The 16,686-nt window shown below is 40.4% G+C and overlaps 1 protein-coding gene across 1 annotated transcript; it reads left to right on the top strand.

Annotated features, from left to right (window-relative positions):
- The first annotated feature begins 419 nt into the window (after positions 1-419).
- On the top strand, positions 420-16,628 carry taldo1 (transaldolase 1). Its single transcript, XM_054771984.1, has 8 exons — positions 420-600; positions 7,832-7,955; positions 8,441-8,548; positions 11,466-11,597; positions 11,978-12,153; positions 15,497-15,694; positions 15,984-16,129; positions 16,204-16,628. Exons 1-8 carry the CDS (start codon positions 501-503, stop codon positions 16,234-16,236), a joined length of 1,017 nt encoding a protein of 338 aa, XP_054627959.1. The 5' UTR covers positions 420-500; the 3' UTR covers positions 16,237-16,628.
- The last annotated feature ends 58 nt before the right edge of the window (positions 16,629-16,686 follow it).

Raw genomic sequence — 16,686 nt, forward strand, 5'->3', positions numbered from 1 at the left:
GGTCTTCCACATGGCTACTTCAGTGCTGCTGCCTGAGCTCCAGGAGGTTCCGTTGCCTGGTAAACCAACCTCTTCTTCTCTTCCTTAATCTTCTCTGGGACTTCTGGAAACAGAAGGAGCCCACTGTTGCCCAGTCCTAATCAAATTCTGCATTGTGTTCTTTAGGAGTTGGACTTCTGCTTGGAGAGTCCATATCTTTTTCTGTTTTTACTTTACACACAAACAATACTTTTGTGTTTCATTGCACATAAAAGTCCCTAATTTCCACCTTTCTTCTTCGGCTGAATTACACACTTATGTTAGAAAACAGAACTTTTAACTACTTCAAACCAATACTTACTGGATCTTGGCCAAGCGGCCTTTCAACTGTCAGAACAGGTTCCAGCATTGCGCGTTCTCAGCGCTTGCTTCCGGTTTGTGTTGCGCGCTCTCGATGCTATTGCATTCCGCCTGTGCTCACGTGTTGTGTGTGTATAAAAAGCTCTCGGTCGTTTCTCATCATGATCAGAGTGTCTCCAGACAAGCGGCGAAAGATGGAGTCAGCGCTCAACCAGCTGAAGAAGCACACCGTGGTGGTGGCGGACACGGGAGACTTTAACGGTAACATCCACACGTCGTCTGCCTGCGAATGCTAACCGGTTAGCATGCTAGATGAAGCGAGCAGGAAGTCTTAATGTGAATGACCGTAGTGTTAATATTAAACCAGGGTGAGGCAGCTAGGCATGCTAGCATCGAGCGCTAGGCCCGTGTACATTACATTTTCAATGTTTCTTACTTTCTTCTTGAAGTGGCATTATGCACCGGTTGCTCACAAAACTGTAATCCGACTAATCTGGTGAAGTGCAAAGTTATCTAACTCAGAAAGGTATGTTAACTGCGTAGTTCGCTTTTGTTAAACAGCTTGCTAAAGTTTATATAGTCGGTACATTTAAAAGCACTCTGTGCAAGACGTTACTATCACAATGTATCATTTTGACATTACATTTGATTGAACCTTAATGTTGTGCAACTTGTTGAAGACGGGAAATTTTTACTTCCTGGTTTGCTCTTATATTTGTTTCTACCAGTGGTTCCTAATGAAAAAAAACATGGAGTAATTCAGTTGGGTTGTCCTGCAAGCTGCTTGCAATTCAGGATGACTTGACAGTTTGCAGCCAAGCATGGCTTTGGAGCACGAAACCAGACAGCTTGTAGTTTCCACACAATCGGATAGGTGCAACATCCAAACACAGAAATGAGCCAAAACCAAAAACCAACAAACAGTGCAAGCGATAATGAACTCACATAAACGCTTCAACATAAAAAAATAAACAAATGCAAAGGAAAAATGCTGCAAATGCACAAAAAAAAACGTGCAACCCCTAAGAAGAACCGCATGAGAGAAATGTTGCATGTTCATGAAACAAAATAGAGGTATGCCAGGCTACCTACCTACGTTAACATTAGTTACGTAAATTGGTTAGTCTGTGATATTGTAAAATATGACAGCCAAGCGTTGGACTAGAAAATGAAAAAAAAGATTTGAAAAATGTACCTTTCCATTCCGCCACTTCAACAGGTAGCTTCCTAAGTTCTGGGCATTCCGTTAATGTCTTTTAAAGACGAACTTCCCTCAGGCCTGGCTTCCCTGGTACCCAAACATACTGTGTCAGTTTTGTTTTGGGAACTTTCAGTATTTCTCTCATGCAGTTCTTTTTGGGGTATTTGCAGTAGTTTTTGTTTGCATTTGTTTTTTTATTTTGCAGTGTTAGTGATTCCAGAAGTTTGCAGCATTTTACCGTTGCATATACTTTATGGTGTTTGTTACTTGGTTTTGGATCATTTCTATTTTTGGAGCCTTTGAACATTGCTGTTTTCCACAATCGGCCACCATACCCTGGAGTACAAGAAGGCAAAATTCACTGGAGGTTTTATTCACAAATCTGTTAAACAGCACACATCAATACTAAATAGTTGCAAGCTTTGCATTTTCACACTGAGGATCCAGTTTATGAAAAATCGTGATTATAATGTTGGCTTTGACTGACACAAATGTGAACCGTACACACACACTGCACAGTTGCAGAATATGTCACGTGAGAAATGTTGATTAGCCGATTACTGGACCAGAGGTTGGGAGTCCACTATTTTCTCTACCTCATCTTCATTAAAATAATTTAGAAGTTGTGCGATAAGTGACTTCTGCGTGTTTTAAGTGAAAATTAAATACTTGTGTAGTGTTTTGAAGGCAGCACTTCCAAAATGTCATGCATATTCAGAGAAGACCCTTTACCAATACACTCAGTTGTTGATTTAATAAGGGAAAATGCAAGTGCTAGGCATTTTACACCCTTATAATTACTGTTGTACCTGTTTCATCACTTCTCATTTATGAGAAATGCAAGGATTTGGTTAAGTATGGAGCAACACCGGCTTCTTTCTTAACTTGCGAAAGTAGGAGATGTGCTGTTCGCAAAGTTTGAAACAAATGTTGTTGAATACAATTTTGTGCCACAGTTTATTGCGGAACTTTCATAAGATTTCATAAGGTTATCATATAGTGTAATCATTGCATTTGTTTCTTACGTGTAAATAGTCCGATGCTCCATCAAGAGACTGCATAACAAATGTAAGACTTAGTCAGATGTGCATGTGTGTTACGGTGCTACATCATTCATTTTGCTGCAACAAAACATGCTGAAAGGCAAATCATTTGATGGCGATCGAGATATTTTTGTTTTGGCCCGCCATCACAAATGGATTGCAATCCCGTGGGAAACACTGGAATGCTGAAGATATGGAGTAAGATAGCAAAACGGTCAAATCGGCGCTTTGCTATCAGACCTACCAGGGCTAATGAGGCTGACATACAGTATTGCTAGGAATGTCCGGATCCAATATTGATGTTGGATATTAGCAAAAAAATACATATATATTGGCCAGCATCTCAAATCTCAGAAATTGGCACTCCGATACAAGCAGTCAATTCCAGACTCTGCCCCAGTAAGTATATAGAGCCGATGTGATCAGAACAACCGTGTTTGCTAGTGTGCTAGACCAAGAGTGATGTCAGCCGTGTGGCTGTAAAAAGACGTTGCAGTTGAGTGCAAAACCTATCATGCACAAGCTTCCCACAGTGACACAGAACTGGGGAAGTTTAATACATTCAATCTCATAGCGCATATGAAGCGTCATCACAGGGGAAACTCTCACGGGACGGCAAAAAGTCATTAGCTATAACAGAGAGCAAGCCCCTGTCGGTAGTGAGTAATGTCAGGTTTAAACTCTTGAACACCTTGAACCTCGCTACAGTGGAACCTTGGTTAGCATCATTGATTTGTTCCAGAAGGTCCGACTCTAACCGAAATGGACATTAATCAAATCAAATTTTCCCATAAGTTATCATTTAAAAACAAAAATACGTTTTATAGTTTTACAATTATATTTGTACATGCAGAAAACTATTTGAAATGCATATAAATGAAAGTGATAAATTAACATTTGGGGGGGGGGCGGATGCTGACCGAGTTTCCATTGTGTATTATTCCTGGCTGCAGCTACATTGCGGATAAAATCATACCCCATATGCATAAAGAAGCAAGTGGGTGAGTTTTTCTCATACCTACTGTTGCGGACTATTGTTCTCAGAGTAATATCACCTAATCAATCCTTTTCTAACGTTCCACACTACAAAATAAGTGTGTGATTTGTGTTTATCAAATCAATATTGGCATCGGAAGATACTCAAAGCTGCAATACAGTATCTATCGTAACGTAAGTCAAAAACTTGTCTTAAGACACCCCCAAGTATTGCAGTGAAAATATGTGTTGGATACTGGCTAATGACTGAAACTGTACTTTGCAGACAACGGGGAGGGGGGCTTGTTCTCTGGAGATGTCAGTGTTGACAAGCACTGTTTCAACTGCCACAAGCTACAGCTGACGCGCAACAACACTCCATGAAAAGGCTGGTCACTCGTGTATGTCAGCTGGGAAAGGCCAAGCCAGCATGTAAAAATGCTGTTTTGTTTGTTTGACCGTTCTAGAATACCACAGCCTGTAGGTTTGATTTGAACCAATGTAGATCTCTCAGTGATGTTTAAGCCTCTGTGACTTTTGTTTAATGCAAACTTATAATTTCATCACTTCCTAATGCAGATTTGCTGTTTGTAGTGGTTCCCTTTTGTTCTTTTTCAAACAGTAGTCCAAAACACAACTACCCCTCAGGGATTAGAACAATGTTATAGAAGTAAATGTGCAGCAGTTTTTGTGATTTCCAGATGCATGACGCATCACGTATAGATATAGTGTCTGCGGTTGTTGCAACTACTTCTGCTAAAAAGAAAAAAAAAACTGCCTGAGCAGGTTTAAAAGGAAATGTTGTAAAACTTGTTTTCACAAAGTTGTGAAACTGTTGTACTCTAGATGGTGCCATTTTCTACTTTGGAAACTGGTTTGTAAGAAATTGAGGCAATGACAATTTGTGTTCCTCCAAAGTGGGGTGTATCGGGAAAAAGTTTGAGAACCACTGCCATAGCTGTCATGTTTTTTATACAGGTGGTCCTCTGGTTTCAAACTAGTTCCGTTCCTAGATTGTGATGTAAGTTGAGTTTTTGTGTGATTCAGAACTTGCATCTAAAATGAACGGCAAAGTCAGTCACACTGTAGGCGAAACACACGGACGACATAAAATACAGGAATGCAAAGATTAGATGCAAGATTTTAATTAACAGTAATACAATTTCTTACCTTTTTATCCCTGTGGCTTATTGAGAGGAGCAAGTCGGCGACTATCTTATAGCCTTCTCCTGAATCAACATAAGGCTCACTGGAATATTGATTCTGGTCTTTCAGTCAATAAGACCACTGTGCTGCTTAGCTATTATTATCGTTTTCATAGGAGCACCTTTAACATGCTGAAAGATAATATATTTATTGTTAATGTTGGTCGCCACAGTCAACCAAAAGTGCGGCCAATATTGGTGGGTGTTTCTCCTCTAAAGCTTTTTATAATGTTCATTTTCACTTTTATTTTCCTTGGCACATTTTCACCAGAAGAGCCTGCCTCGCACTTGGGAGACCTAATTAAGTGCAAAAAGTTAATTAATAAGTAGGGGTATAACGATTCATTCACTACATCAGTTTATATTCCTATGATTCAACTACATCGATCTGGGTTCTCAAGTTTCCATTCAGGACGTATGTATGTGTGTATATACACAGATCTGATTCACTTGAAAAATTGCTAGAATTTGCATTTTGCACATTTGGATCTTAATGAGGTTTTAAGTAGAGCTACAATATGCAAAAACAAGAAGGGGGAGTGAGACAAAAAACACTTCTGAAAAAGTAATTTATTGAAAACAACAATTCAACTGAAATAGGCTGTTTATCAGCTGATCAAAAGTTTAAGACCATCGCTAAAAAAATAACAAAAAACTCTCCAAACCAGAACAAAATATTTTCTCAGTAGGACTCAGTAATGAGTAGCTCCACCGTACTTGTTAATCACTTCAAAAATTGCTTTGGGCAATGTTCCCACAGTGGGAACATTGCTCCAAGTGGTGAAGATGGCTTCACAAAGGGCATCAACTGTCTGGAACTGATGGCCATTTTTATAAACTTCCCTTGCCATCCATCCCCAAATGTTCTCTATGGGATTCTAATGAGGGGAACATGCAGGATGGTCCAAAAGTGTGATGTTGTTCTGCCTGAAGAAGTCCTTGGTTAAGCGAGCATTGTGAACTGCAGCGTTGTCCTGTTGAAAAACCCAGCTGTTACCACACAGACGAGGGCCCTCAGTCATGAGGGATGCCCGCTGCAACATCTGCACATAAGCAGCTGCCGTTTGATGACCCTGCACCACCTGAAGCTCCAGTGTTCCAATCTGGTGGACTGGTGGACTCTCAGTGGGATCTCCTTGTCATGCCAGTAACGTTGGAAGCCATCTGGACCGTAAAGGTTACATTTTTTTCTCATCAGAGAATCAAACTTTTTTCCACCTTTCAATGTCCCATGTTTGATGCTCCCTGGCAAAGTCTAAATGGGGAGTTTTGTGGCGTTGAAGGAGACGAGGTCTTTGAATTTGTTTTTTGTTTTTTTAAACATTTTTCCCGCAGATGCCGTCTGATGGTTATTGCGCTGCAGTAACCTTAATTCAATAGCCTTAATTTGGGTCGAAGACCACCCTATGTCTTGATGGACAGCCAATCGGATCCTCCGGCTCAGTTGATTTTTTTTATTTTTTTTTTGTTCCATAATGCTCAGGATCTGACGTTTCTTCATTTGAACCATCAGCCCTTCTCTCATAGTCTGTTTCCCTTCATGTTCAGACTGAATGGGTGGAGTCACGTGACTACACACTACCTCGTCTTAAAGGGGAATGAACATGACATAGCAGCACACACAGTCAAAACAGACGAAAAATACGTTTATTTTCTCTTTTATTAAAACACCGAATTTACCGACATGGGCCAAATTACTTTGGTTATCGCAGTAAATTTCGGTAATGGTGAATTTACGGTTTATCTCCCTGACCTAAGCCTTATGAGCTATTTTTGTCCAAACATAGGTGCCTTTTAGTTGTATCAGACATTAAAATGAACAAGAAACTGAAGAAACAAGGGTCTGATCTCTTTTTCCATGACCATACTTAAAGCCAACGCTCTCAACAACTGAATATGGACCTAATTTTGTGGCTATAAAAACTCCCATACCATGTGTTACTGCTTTGGCCCGGTCAGAGTTGCTTGCTAGAGGATTTTTATATGCTGAAGTTATCGGTGTTTTCTCTAAGCTGGTTTTCTTTCTTGTAGATATAACATTCACTAGCGGATGATGCCGTTTTAAGTGCGCTGACATGTTAGATGTGTTAACTGCAGCATATTCGATATCCGTGGAACAATGTCAACACACAACTTTGGATTTATCCACTTGCCAAACAGGAGACCGTAGTGAGATTGGAGGGTCTTCCAGCTCAGGCTTCTCGCTTGCATTTTCTATGATGCCATTTGTCACGCCTGCGAGCTACTAGCGTTCCTCCCCCGCAGTCAGTAGTGTCTGACACTGAGAGGCGTGCGTGCAGAAACACGCCCAGGACTTGTGCTTGGATCACTCTAGTAATAAATTTAATGAGAAAAATAGCATAAAATATAACCGAAACGGTACGCAAGTCGACCGAACTGAACATGCAGAACCAAAACTGTTCAAAACACGCCCCTACAAGCTATATGAACCTCCAGTCATCCTGATTTTGTATTGTATTTTTTAACTCATTTTTGTACTCATTGATCATTTATTAAGAGTGTCAGCATTATTAGTCATTTATATCCGATTCCCTTACAAAAAACGTGAATCTAGGAAACTTTACCTGCACTGTCATGCAGGTATTTATTTCACACTGGTTGAACCGGTATCGGCAACCACGAATTGTGATACTAATCGAATCGTTATTAAGACGAATCGTTACATCCCTATTTGTAAGCAATGTTGTCCACGCTGTGTAACTGTGAAAGAGGGTTACGGTAAGACGAGGCATACCCTGCATCTTTGCAGCGTGCAGCCCATATTCATTCACTGCACATGCTATACCCAGTTCTCGAGTGAGTCAAGTGTTTACGGACCAAAACTGAGTTTTTTATATGGAGGTGTGTTTGTAACCACGTAACTCAAGGACCACCTGTATTGCCAATTAGCAGAGAGAGAATCAGCAGCTCCTGCGGCTTGCAGGCAAGTAGTGAACGCTGTAATGCCGCAGTTGCTTCAATGCCGTTAATCATTAACAATCACTTTCAGCCAGTTGATCAATTCTTAATGAATGAATTTAATGTTGTTCAACTTGACTGTCTTGCAGCCATTGATGAGTACAAGCCTCAGGATGCCACCACCAACCCATCTTTGATTCTGGCTGCTACCAAGATGCCAGCCTACCAGAACCTGTTGGATCAGGCCATCAAATCCGGCATCGCCAAGGGCGGGTATGAGGTTGATCTTAAATTCAAATCAAGTGTTCACGTCTCAACCTCTAGAGGGCACAATTGAGCTTAAAAAAAGCAGAAGCATTCATTACCTGGAATGTAACTGCATTTTGAATGAATAGTGATTAGTCAGACAAAAGGGTCATCTTTTATTGAACAAACAGGGAGTTCAGTTTACTCACAAATGATTTTGGTGGCATTGTTAAACACAATTTCTTAAAGACATCATGAGGGGAATTTCTTTTTTGTTTTGTCGAAATTTGTTTTGGTTTTAACGGGACCTGAGTCAAAGCTAGCTGTTGACTTCACAAAACTTTTTCAGCTATGTCAAAAGAGCTCCTGAAATTATTTCACACAAGTGTCTAGTGGAGTAAAATGACGTGATGTGTCAAGCATTGAAGACACAAACTATTTATCAAATGTTCTTTTTTTGAATGTCAAAGGGCCTGTGTTCTTACTTGAAAATTTGCTTCTTTGCGGACCAGAACTGAAGACGAGCAGATCGCAAACATCATGGACAAGTTGTTTGTGAGCTTTGGCCTTGAGATCCTCATGAAGGTCCCGGGCAGGGTGTCAACAGAGGTGGATGCCAGGTTGGTGAATATTAAAATGAGGGGGTACCAAATGCATAATCTGTCCAAAGCAACTTATTATGGTGTTAAAACATTTCAAGTTAATAACAGCTAGCTACAGGCATACTTCCAGTGGGCCATTGTGCCAGACTTGGACACAATTGCCTCTCCCTCTCCTGGCCCACGTTGGACTGTGCTCAAACTGAACATTCGTGCTTCTGCCCATTTGCTCCTGCCATCACTTTTATAGTGCTGTACATTATATCCCCGGTACATGCAGGGGTTTAAAAAATAAACTGCGAATAAATGAATGCACCCATTACAAAACCTATAACCCTTTAATATTCCTCTGTTAACCACATTTTACATTCAATTTCACACAAACAATTACAAGCATGCATACATACTATATACCATATTGTACTACAAACATGCAGTTACTCAATACAGTACATTGTAGCAATCTAATTTATCTTATTACTTATTATTGTGTAAAACTAAGACATGAATAACATCAAATTAAAAGCACAAAATGAATGCCAACCCACCATCCACCAGTTCAAGTTCCAGCCAAGTTTTCCAGAGAGATTATTACATCGCTGTTTGACGTGTGTGGTAAAAGGCAGTGTGCTAGCATGAATTCACTTGAGACAAATGTGCACATTAGCACTCAATAAGTCATCCAAACTTACCTTTATGCATTCCCACATAGTATCAGCATTTGAGACCAAATATGAGGTGAAAGAAAAATGGTAAAAATACAGTAGTAGTCTATCTGTGCGGCATGAGATAAAGTTAGCACACGCACAATCAACATGCGTCAAGTGAGACGGATGTAACAGAGAGAATCCGGCCACTTTTCAAAGTAAAACATTAAAAAAATGAAATAATGGAAATTATTTTTTCTTTCTGTGCGGCCCGGTACCAAATGACCGACGGCCTGGTACTGGGCCGCGGCCCGGGGGTTGGGGACCACTGATTTATAGCATGCAACAGGAGAGATCACATTCGTTAAATGACACGTCTTTATTACACACGCCAACTGTACTCCTTAGTGTTGACTGTGTATTATGAAAGGTGGCGCTTGTCATAACTTGCATACCGTATCATATTTAAATGTAACCAAAAGTGGCTTTTCATCATTAACCTGTAAAGTCGTTGTCCATCAGTGAATGAAGTGACGTATCTTATGGGCTTCACACATGGGAGACAACAAGCGACTGCGGTTGGCGAAACTCTCAATCACATGGCAAATACTGCACACGGGAGGGGACGAGTGGCTGTGGCCAGCTACACCGGTGAGCGACTCGCTCACATCCATAGCGAATTACGAGTCTCCCACGGTTTTGATTGGTTGTCAAATTTGGGGGTATCAAAGTGCTTCAGAGGAGGAAAAGCGGCCAGTTTTGATTGTGTGTTCTTGCTAGTACCGGCGTCATGCCAAAATAGGTATCCCCGATAGAAAGTGTATCCCCTGCTCCAGAAGCGTGTACAACTGTGGGAGGGCGGAGCTAAATTTTCTTGAATTTGTTGAACTGGTTATGAAATAACATGTAGCTTTTAAAAGCATTAAAAATAATGCAACTAAAGTATTGCAGAATTGTTACACAGCATGAGCAACAATATTGTTTGGCTTTTGTAACAAATCTCTGAGTCAGCTCCCGAATACAAAAAAAGATCCTTTTAACGAAAAAGTCTGTCCCAATAAAGGATAAAATTGGAAAAAATGGGTGTGCAAAATACTTTAAGGTAGGACTGATCATTTGACATGGTCATAGCTCAATTTGTGGTGTAATTTAGAAATTATTATTATTATTATTATTTTTAAACTCTTTTCAGCATAATAGTAATTTATTGATGTTTTCTCATATAAACAACCAGTGGTTAGAGCAGCACTTCCCATGCAAGCAGTGGCGAAGGCAGAAATTTTAAATTGGGGTGGCCAAGGTGAGACCATTACTCACATAGGGGTGGCAATAAGTTGATACCTGAAATGTCTAGATGGGCAGTGGGGTGGCCACGGCCACCATTGGCCAACACGTAGCTCCGCCACTGTGTGTGAGCTCCCCACACAATGACAAAGTAATCTGGGTACAGTGAAGGGGATCTGGACATCGCTAGTTACGATCATGTTTTGATTATTAAAGATGGTTGGTATTGTAACACATTACATTTCTTCCGAAATAAATGCTTTGGATTCTGTACATTATGTTTTGCCCAAGTTAATAGCATTCATTGCACCGTATCGCAATGTCTTATCCTCCTTTTTGTAATAAAGTGTAGTTTGCCGATCAGCCTGCTAACTAAACACAGGCTAAATACTCTGTGTACTAGATTCAAGCACACTTTAATCGTTGAAAGATGAACCTTTTTCAACTTTCTGGGATCGCGTTGCATGCCAACGTGTGCACGATGACCTGCACAAGCACAAAATTTAACACTCATTTTTCACTTGTCGCTTGACTGGACGGTGGCTTACGATAACTGCCCTCTCGCGCAGGTTCCATTGAAGATGAATGGACTGTAGTTGACGTCGCCTCCCAATATGTGTGGCGCCCATTATAGTTCACTTGATTATCCATTAAGTTGTTGATCAAAGTCATATATTCATTAATTAGTGTCTGTTCTGGCCAGAAATGGAACAAGACAGGAAGAAGTTGTATGAGAGATATTAATTGAAATATTTAATATAGCTGACTATTCTAAATTTTCCCGATTTTATGGAAATTTATGCCTTTTGAATATTCTCAATCATCTAGGTCATTGTATTCTCAGGGCATTGAATCAATCACAATAGATGCTTTATTCACCTCAACTCACTGTAAAACTGTTTTACAAACTCTAGGTGTGTAAATGTGGTTTTGCTCTCCAATTAAAATCTAAATGGGTGAATGTATAATTAGCTCAAATTACTAATTTTTTCAATCATGCTACTCAGACTGTCTTTTGATAAAGACGAAATGGTGGCCAAGGCTTTGAAGCTCATTGCACTCTATGAAGAAGCAGGCATCAGCAAGGAACGTGTACTCATCAAGCTGTCATCCACATGGGAGGGAATCCAAGCTGGCAAGTGAGTGAGAGATGTCATTTTTAGCTACCGTAGATTTTTATTGTTAGATTATCATGTTTGGAATCGAACTGTATTGTGGTGCAAATGACAGATTGTGTGGTGTGAAGAAATTGAATTGAAGATTGAAACTAGTTTTGCATAAGCAGCAGTTTGCTTATGCGCTATTAAATTTCTTTCTTAGCGCATAAGCAAGCTGTTGCTATACTAAAATCAGTGTTGGATGATGATATGCGTGTGTAGGTTACGCTGTGGTTTCTGTTTCACTGATGAAGTGTAACACACATTGTCCAATGAGTGTGTTGGTATGTCAACTGACATTCTTTTTTTATTTTTAATTTCCACTTAGATGTGTATTGATGGTGTGATGTGGTCATTTTCAGGGAGCTTGAAGAAAAGCACGGCGTTCACTGCAACATGACCCTGCTGTTCTCTTTTGCACAAGCAGTAGCCTGTGCTGAAGCAAAGGTAACGCTCATCTCGCCGTTCGTTGGCCGCATCCTGGACTGGTACAAGGAAAACACAGACCGTAAAAGCTACGAGCCCCACGAAGACCCAGGTACTGTTTGATTTTCTCTAAATTTACTTCCAAAGGATAACTTTTTTATTTTTTATTCTTTTGAACATGTTTTTAATTTGTGAATAATGGACGTATCCATAAAAATGGCTAATTTTGGCACTATATACTTGGGATGCTCCGATAGTTCGGCCACGGATCAGTATCAGTCAATTTCCGTAAAAAGTCAAGTGATCGGCATATGCCGATAAATGCCTTTCAAAGCCAATCACCCGTGGCTAGCACTATTGCAGCGACTGTGTCTTGCCCGAATTAACGTCTTGGGCAGGGTCGTCCTCCCACTTTCTTTCAAAACAAAAGCAATCATGTCCGCCGTGTGGAACCTAACTGCACACACACGCCACGAAAGCTATTTTGCGGGGGTAGCACATTACTTACAGCTTACTAATACAGCATTTGAAGATCAACACTTGACAGAGTATGGTGACTTTTGGAGCCTCACGGTGTGATCAGTCAAACTGCAGCTAACACTCAGCCAAATCCATTGCCACCAATCCATCCATCTTCTATGCCGCTTATCCTAAAATCCATTGCCTTTAACTTGAAAGCGGCATCAATTTCATTTCTTTGTGTATGTTCTATGATGGAAGCTTCTCACTACCGGGTTGTCACTGCAAACGTGCACAACACATCTACATTCAAGTACAGTAGGCGGCGGTATTCACCTAAACATTGGTTGCGATCGCCATAAACAAGAAGGAGAAGGAGCATCCGGCTGTTTATTTTTCGGTAGTCAGAGTTAGATGTATGTATAGATACTTTATTCACCTTCAAGAGAACAGCATGGCATTTTATGTTTTGTTTTATATACTTTACTGTGTCTGTATTTCTATGTATTGATGTATAGGATACGTCGGCGCATATGACTTGTACGCCTGTGGCGCTGCACGCATTACGTAAGATTTACGTAGGGTCACTACACATTATTTCTGCTGGAGTTATACTCCGGACTTCATAAGCACCACGGTACAGTGGCCGCCTTTTGAGTCATCATAGTGTGTGGATCAGAGCATCCCTACTATATATATTTGACACTATAAGCCTTGTGAGATGTCACACACTTGATTGCATTTTCAATTGTAAAATGTACAGGTACTCGCCACTAATGAATGCTAATTTAAAATGATTGCTAGACAAGAGAAGAGAAACCTTTTTTAGCCTGGTTGTCAGGCTACTGTGACCATCACACTTCTGTCTCCTGTGGCGCCACATCAAACGCGACTAGCGGTGATACGCAGGTCCGCTACTCCACAGGCTGCAGGGTCGTCTTGGCTAGCAGTCCAAATTAATACAGGCGTTCCTCCAATGTCACGTCTACAGTAATCCACACGAATCGCCTCTAGTAACGACTTACGATCATATATCACCTCGCTGCAAGTTGTGAGGCTGGTTTAGCGAGTGCTAGAACGAGTGCTGCTTTAGCCACACAGGGCACCGCCATCTTTGACGTCACCTTACATTTCGGTCGTCACGTATGTTTTATACGTTATGTATGTTGTATACTGTATTAGGATCAACATGCTATACTGTGTGAAGCGTGAATGGGAGGGTTTTCCCACTAATTAATTACTTAATTTTTTGGGCCAAAAATATCCCCGACTATGCCGAGCAGCGAATCACAAATAGGCAGCAAACCATTGTATCATGTATTTTTGTTTCTTTTGTATCCTGTCTCATTTTAGTATTTTATTCTGGTTTACAATAAAATGTTCATAAATCTCCTTGAGTATTTGAGACTGATTTTAGTAATTGTTTGTAAATTTTTTTTTTCTTTTTGACTTTTTGACCGCAGGTGTCCACGTAATAACATGGGATATTTAGTACACAGAAAGATCTTGCACAAAGATTTGAATTGTGTTTTTCCAAACAGTGCGTGTAATATGACGAGTTAAACAGTGCCGAACAGTGTGTGTAGATGGTTGGTTAGTAGCCTAAATTTAGCCTAGTCTAAATTTCAAGAGGAAGAAAAGATTTGTTCATATGTAGGCCGCAGGTGTCCACGTCGTAACATGGGATATTTATTACACAGATGTTAGACAGATTTTTTTTTTTTGTTACTTTTGACTAAATTGATGCTTATTTTCCAAACAGTGCGTGTAACATGGCTAGTTAAACAGTAAACTACCAGAAAAGTCATTCATTGCTGTTTTCATCCTCCTCCTGGGAACTAAAATCCCTAAAGTTTTCGTCTTCAGCGTCACAATTAAACAGCCTCATAATTCCTTCGTCACACACTTTCAGTCTCTTTCTTGTTCGTTACTGCTCTGTCACTTTTGTCTCATGGCAAATTAGCCCTTTAGCTTGAACTGTCCTCTTCATCACGTAGTAGTCCAGCCTTTCAAAACGCATTGGTGATAGTACATTTTTTGACACACTATAAACCTTGCAATTCTACCTCCGCTTGATGTTCCTAGCGTCACTCAGGAGCTGTGATGAGACGTGAGATGCTTTTTTTCCGTCGGAATTCAACAGCTCCCACTGTCCAGTCAGTCCAGACAGAAGCTGTAGTAATTCTACATTTGATCAAACTTACTTAACATTTATCCGATCGCCCCATAAGACTTCAAAACTTGACATTAGCGTCCACTTCACGTGTCCAATTGACACCTTATTGAAGCTGCACTCTAAGCATCATGGGAACTGTCGTTCTTTCTTGCCATAAAGTAGTCGCATCACTGTATAAGCCGCAGGGTTCAAAGCGTGATATTTCGGTGTTTATTTCTGGTATTCCATTGTGATAATCGTGTCTAAGAGGTTTGTCTTTTTAATCAATTGCCAATTCCAATCCTTGTGGAGATGTCTCTTATTACCTTAGTTTTACTGTGAAAAGCATGCTGTGCTGCCATTTTGGGATCACAAAATGTATTTAAGTACAATTTGATAGACATGAACCTGGATAGCAGTAATGAACAGTATTCTCACAGTCAGCAGGGAGTCTTAGTGGACCTTATGGCAGTGTACATTTAATGAAAGTATAATCAGTGATGAGCAAAAAAAGTTGCCAAACCCACAAGCTGGTACCATGCGATGAAAAGATCCTGTGGGCTCCAAATGTGACTTAGGATGGGCCTTTGAACAAAGGCAAGATGTTTACACAGTTAAGATGATTGTAAGTACTTCCACAATATGAAATCATGCATGAACCAAAACGTTCAAGGGTTGCTGCTGTTTGAACGTTTAAGTAGGATGTGCTAATATGAATGCAGCTGCTAGTCAAGTTTGGTTGCTTTGTAGAACCAGTTGTTTCATGGTGACGTTGTAGTCAATGTCTTTACATTTTCTTTTCCGAAACATCCTCATTCCCACCCCCCTCTTTTTTAACTAGGCGTACTGAGTGTGACGAAGATTTACAACTACTACAAGAAGTTTGGCTACAGCACTGTGGTGATGGGTGCCTCTTTCCGAAACACTGGACAAGTCAAAGCTCTTGCAGGCTGTGACCTGCTCACCATCTCACCTGGCCTGCTAGCAGAACTCAGCCAGGACCACAGCACTGTCACAAAGATGCTCAAAGTGGAAACTGGTACGACTATGTGCAGTGATCACATATAAAGCTGAACAGAATCTCGTCTTCGCTTGCACTGTTTTATTAGAATATGCTCAACATTCTCAGGGTCTTCTCATGGTATGACAAAACAAAAGTTGGTGGGATATTTGTATATAATTTGTCAGCAGAGGTGACTGAGAATGTTCAAAGTTATTGATCAGTTTTTGAATTGACAACCATTTTTGCTCATTTAAGTATTACTGGTGTTTTAAGTATTGTTTGACAACGAGTGGCCAAGTTCCACATTGACTTTTTCTATCTGCAGCCAAGGAGTGCGACCAACAAAAGCTTCACCTGGACGAGAAAGATTTCCGCTGGCAGCACAACGAGGACCGCATGGCAGTCGAGAAACTGTCCGACGGTATCCGCAAGTTTGCTGCGGATGCTGTTAAGCTAGAAACCATGATTAAAGTAAGGCCTGACTCGTGATGTTTCTGTGTGCTTTCCTTGTCAGTTTCCTCATTCTGCTTTTCTTAACTTTTCAGGAGAAAATGCTTAGTGTTAAAAATGGCCAATAATGGACATCGAGGCCTGTCCTGCTGCAATGGCACATTTGTATAAGGAGTCAGTGCTCAGCTTTGTTGCCAGCTGCCATCTAAACGCCGTTTGAAAGCACCAGAAAACTGCTCCATCCCTCTGTGACCAAACTCAAGCAACCTCCCTCTTGAAAGGATATCTCCCATCTACTCTTAGGATGGAACTAAGTTGGATGTGTGACCAAACATTTGACTAAATTATTTTTGGTGTATTTTGAGATATTTAACCATAGGGGCCACATCCTTCCAGAGACTGTAATTATAGTTATATTATGTGACTACTAGAGAGGACCACATGGACTTTTAACAAAAAAAAAACAGTTTAAATTGATGATTTTTACATGTTTTTCTTCCAATAAATACAATAAATCTCAGCTTGAGCAATTAAGTTGTTTGTCTTGTGTTCCAAATAAGTAGCGCAGACACGCATGT

Source organism: Dunckerocampus dactyliophorus, chromosome 3 (genome assembly GCF_027744805.1).
Source record: "Dunckerocampus dactyliophorus isolate RoL2022-P2 chromosome 3, RoL_Ddac_1.1, whole genome shotgun sequence".
NCBI lineage: Eukaryota > Metazoa > Chordata > Actinopteri > Syngnathiformes > Syngnathidae > Dunckerocampus > Dunckerocampus dactyliophorus.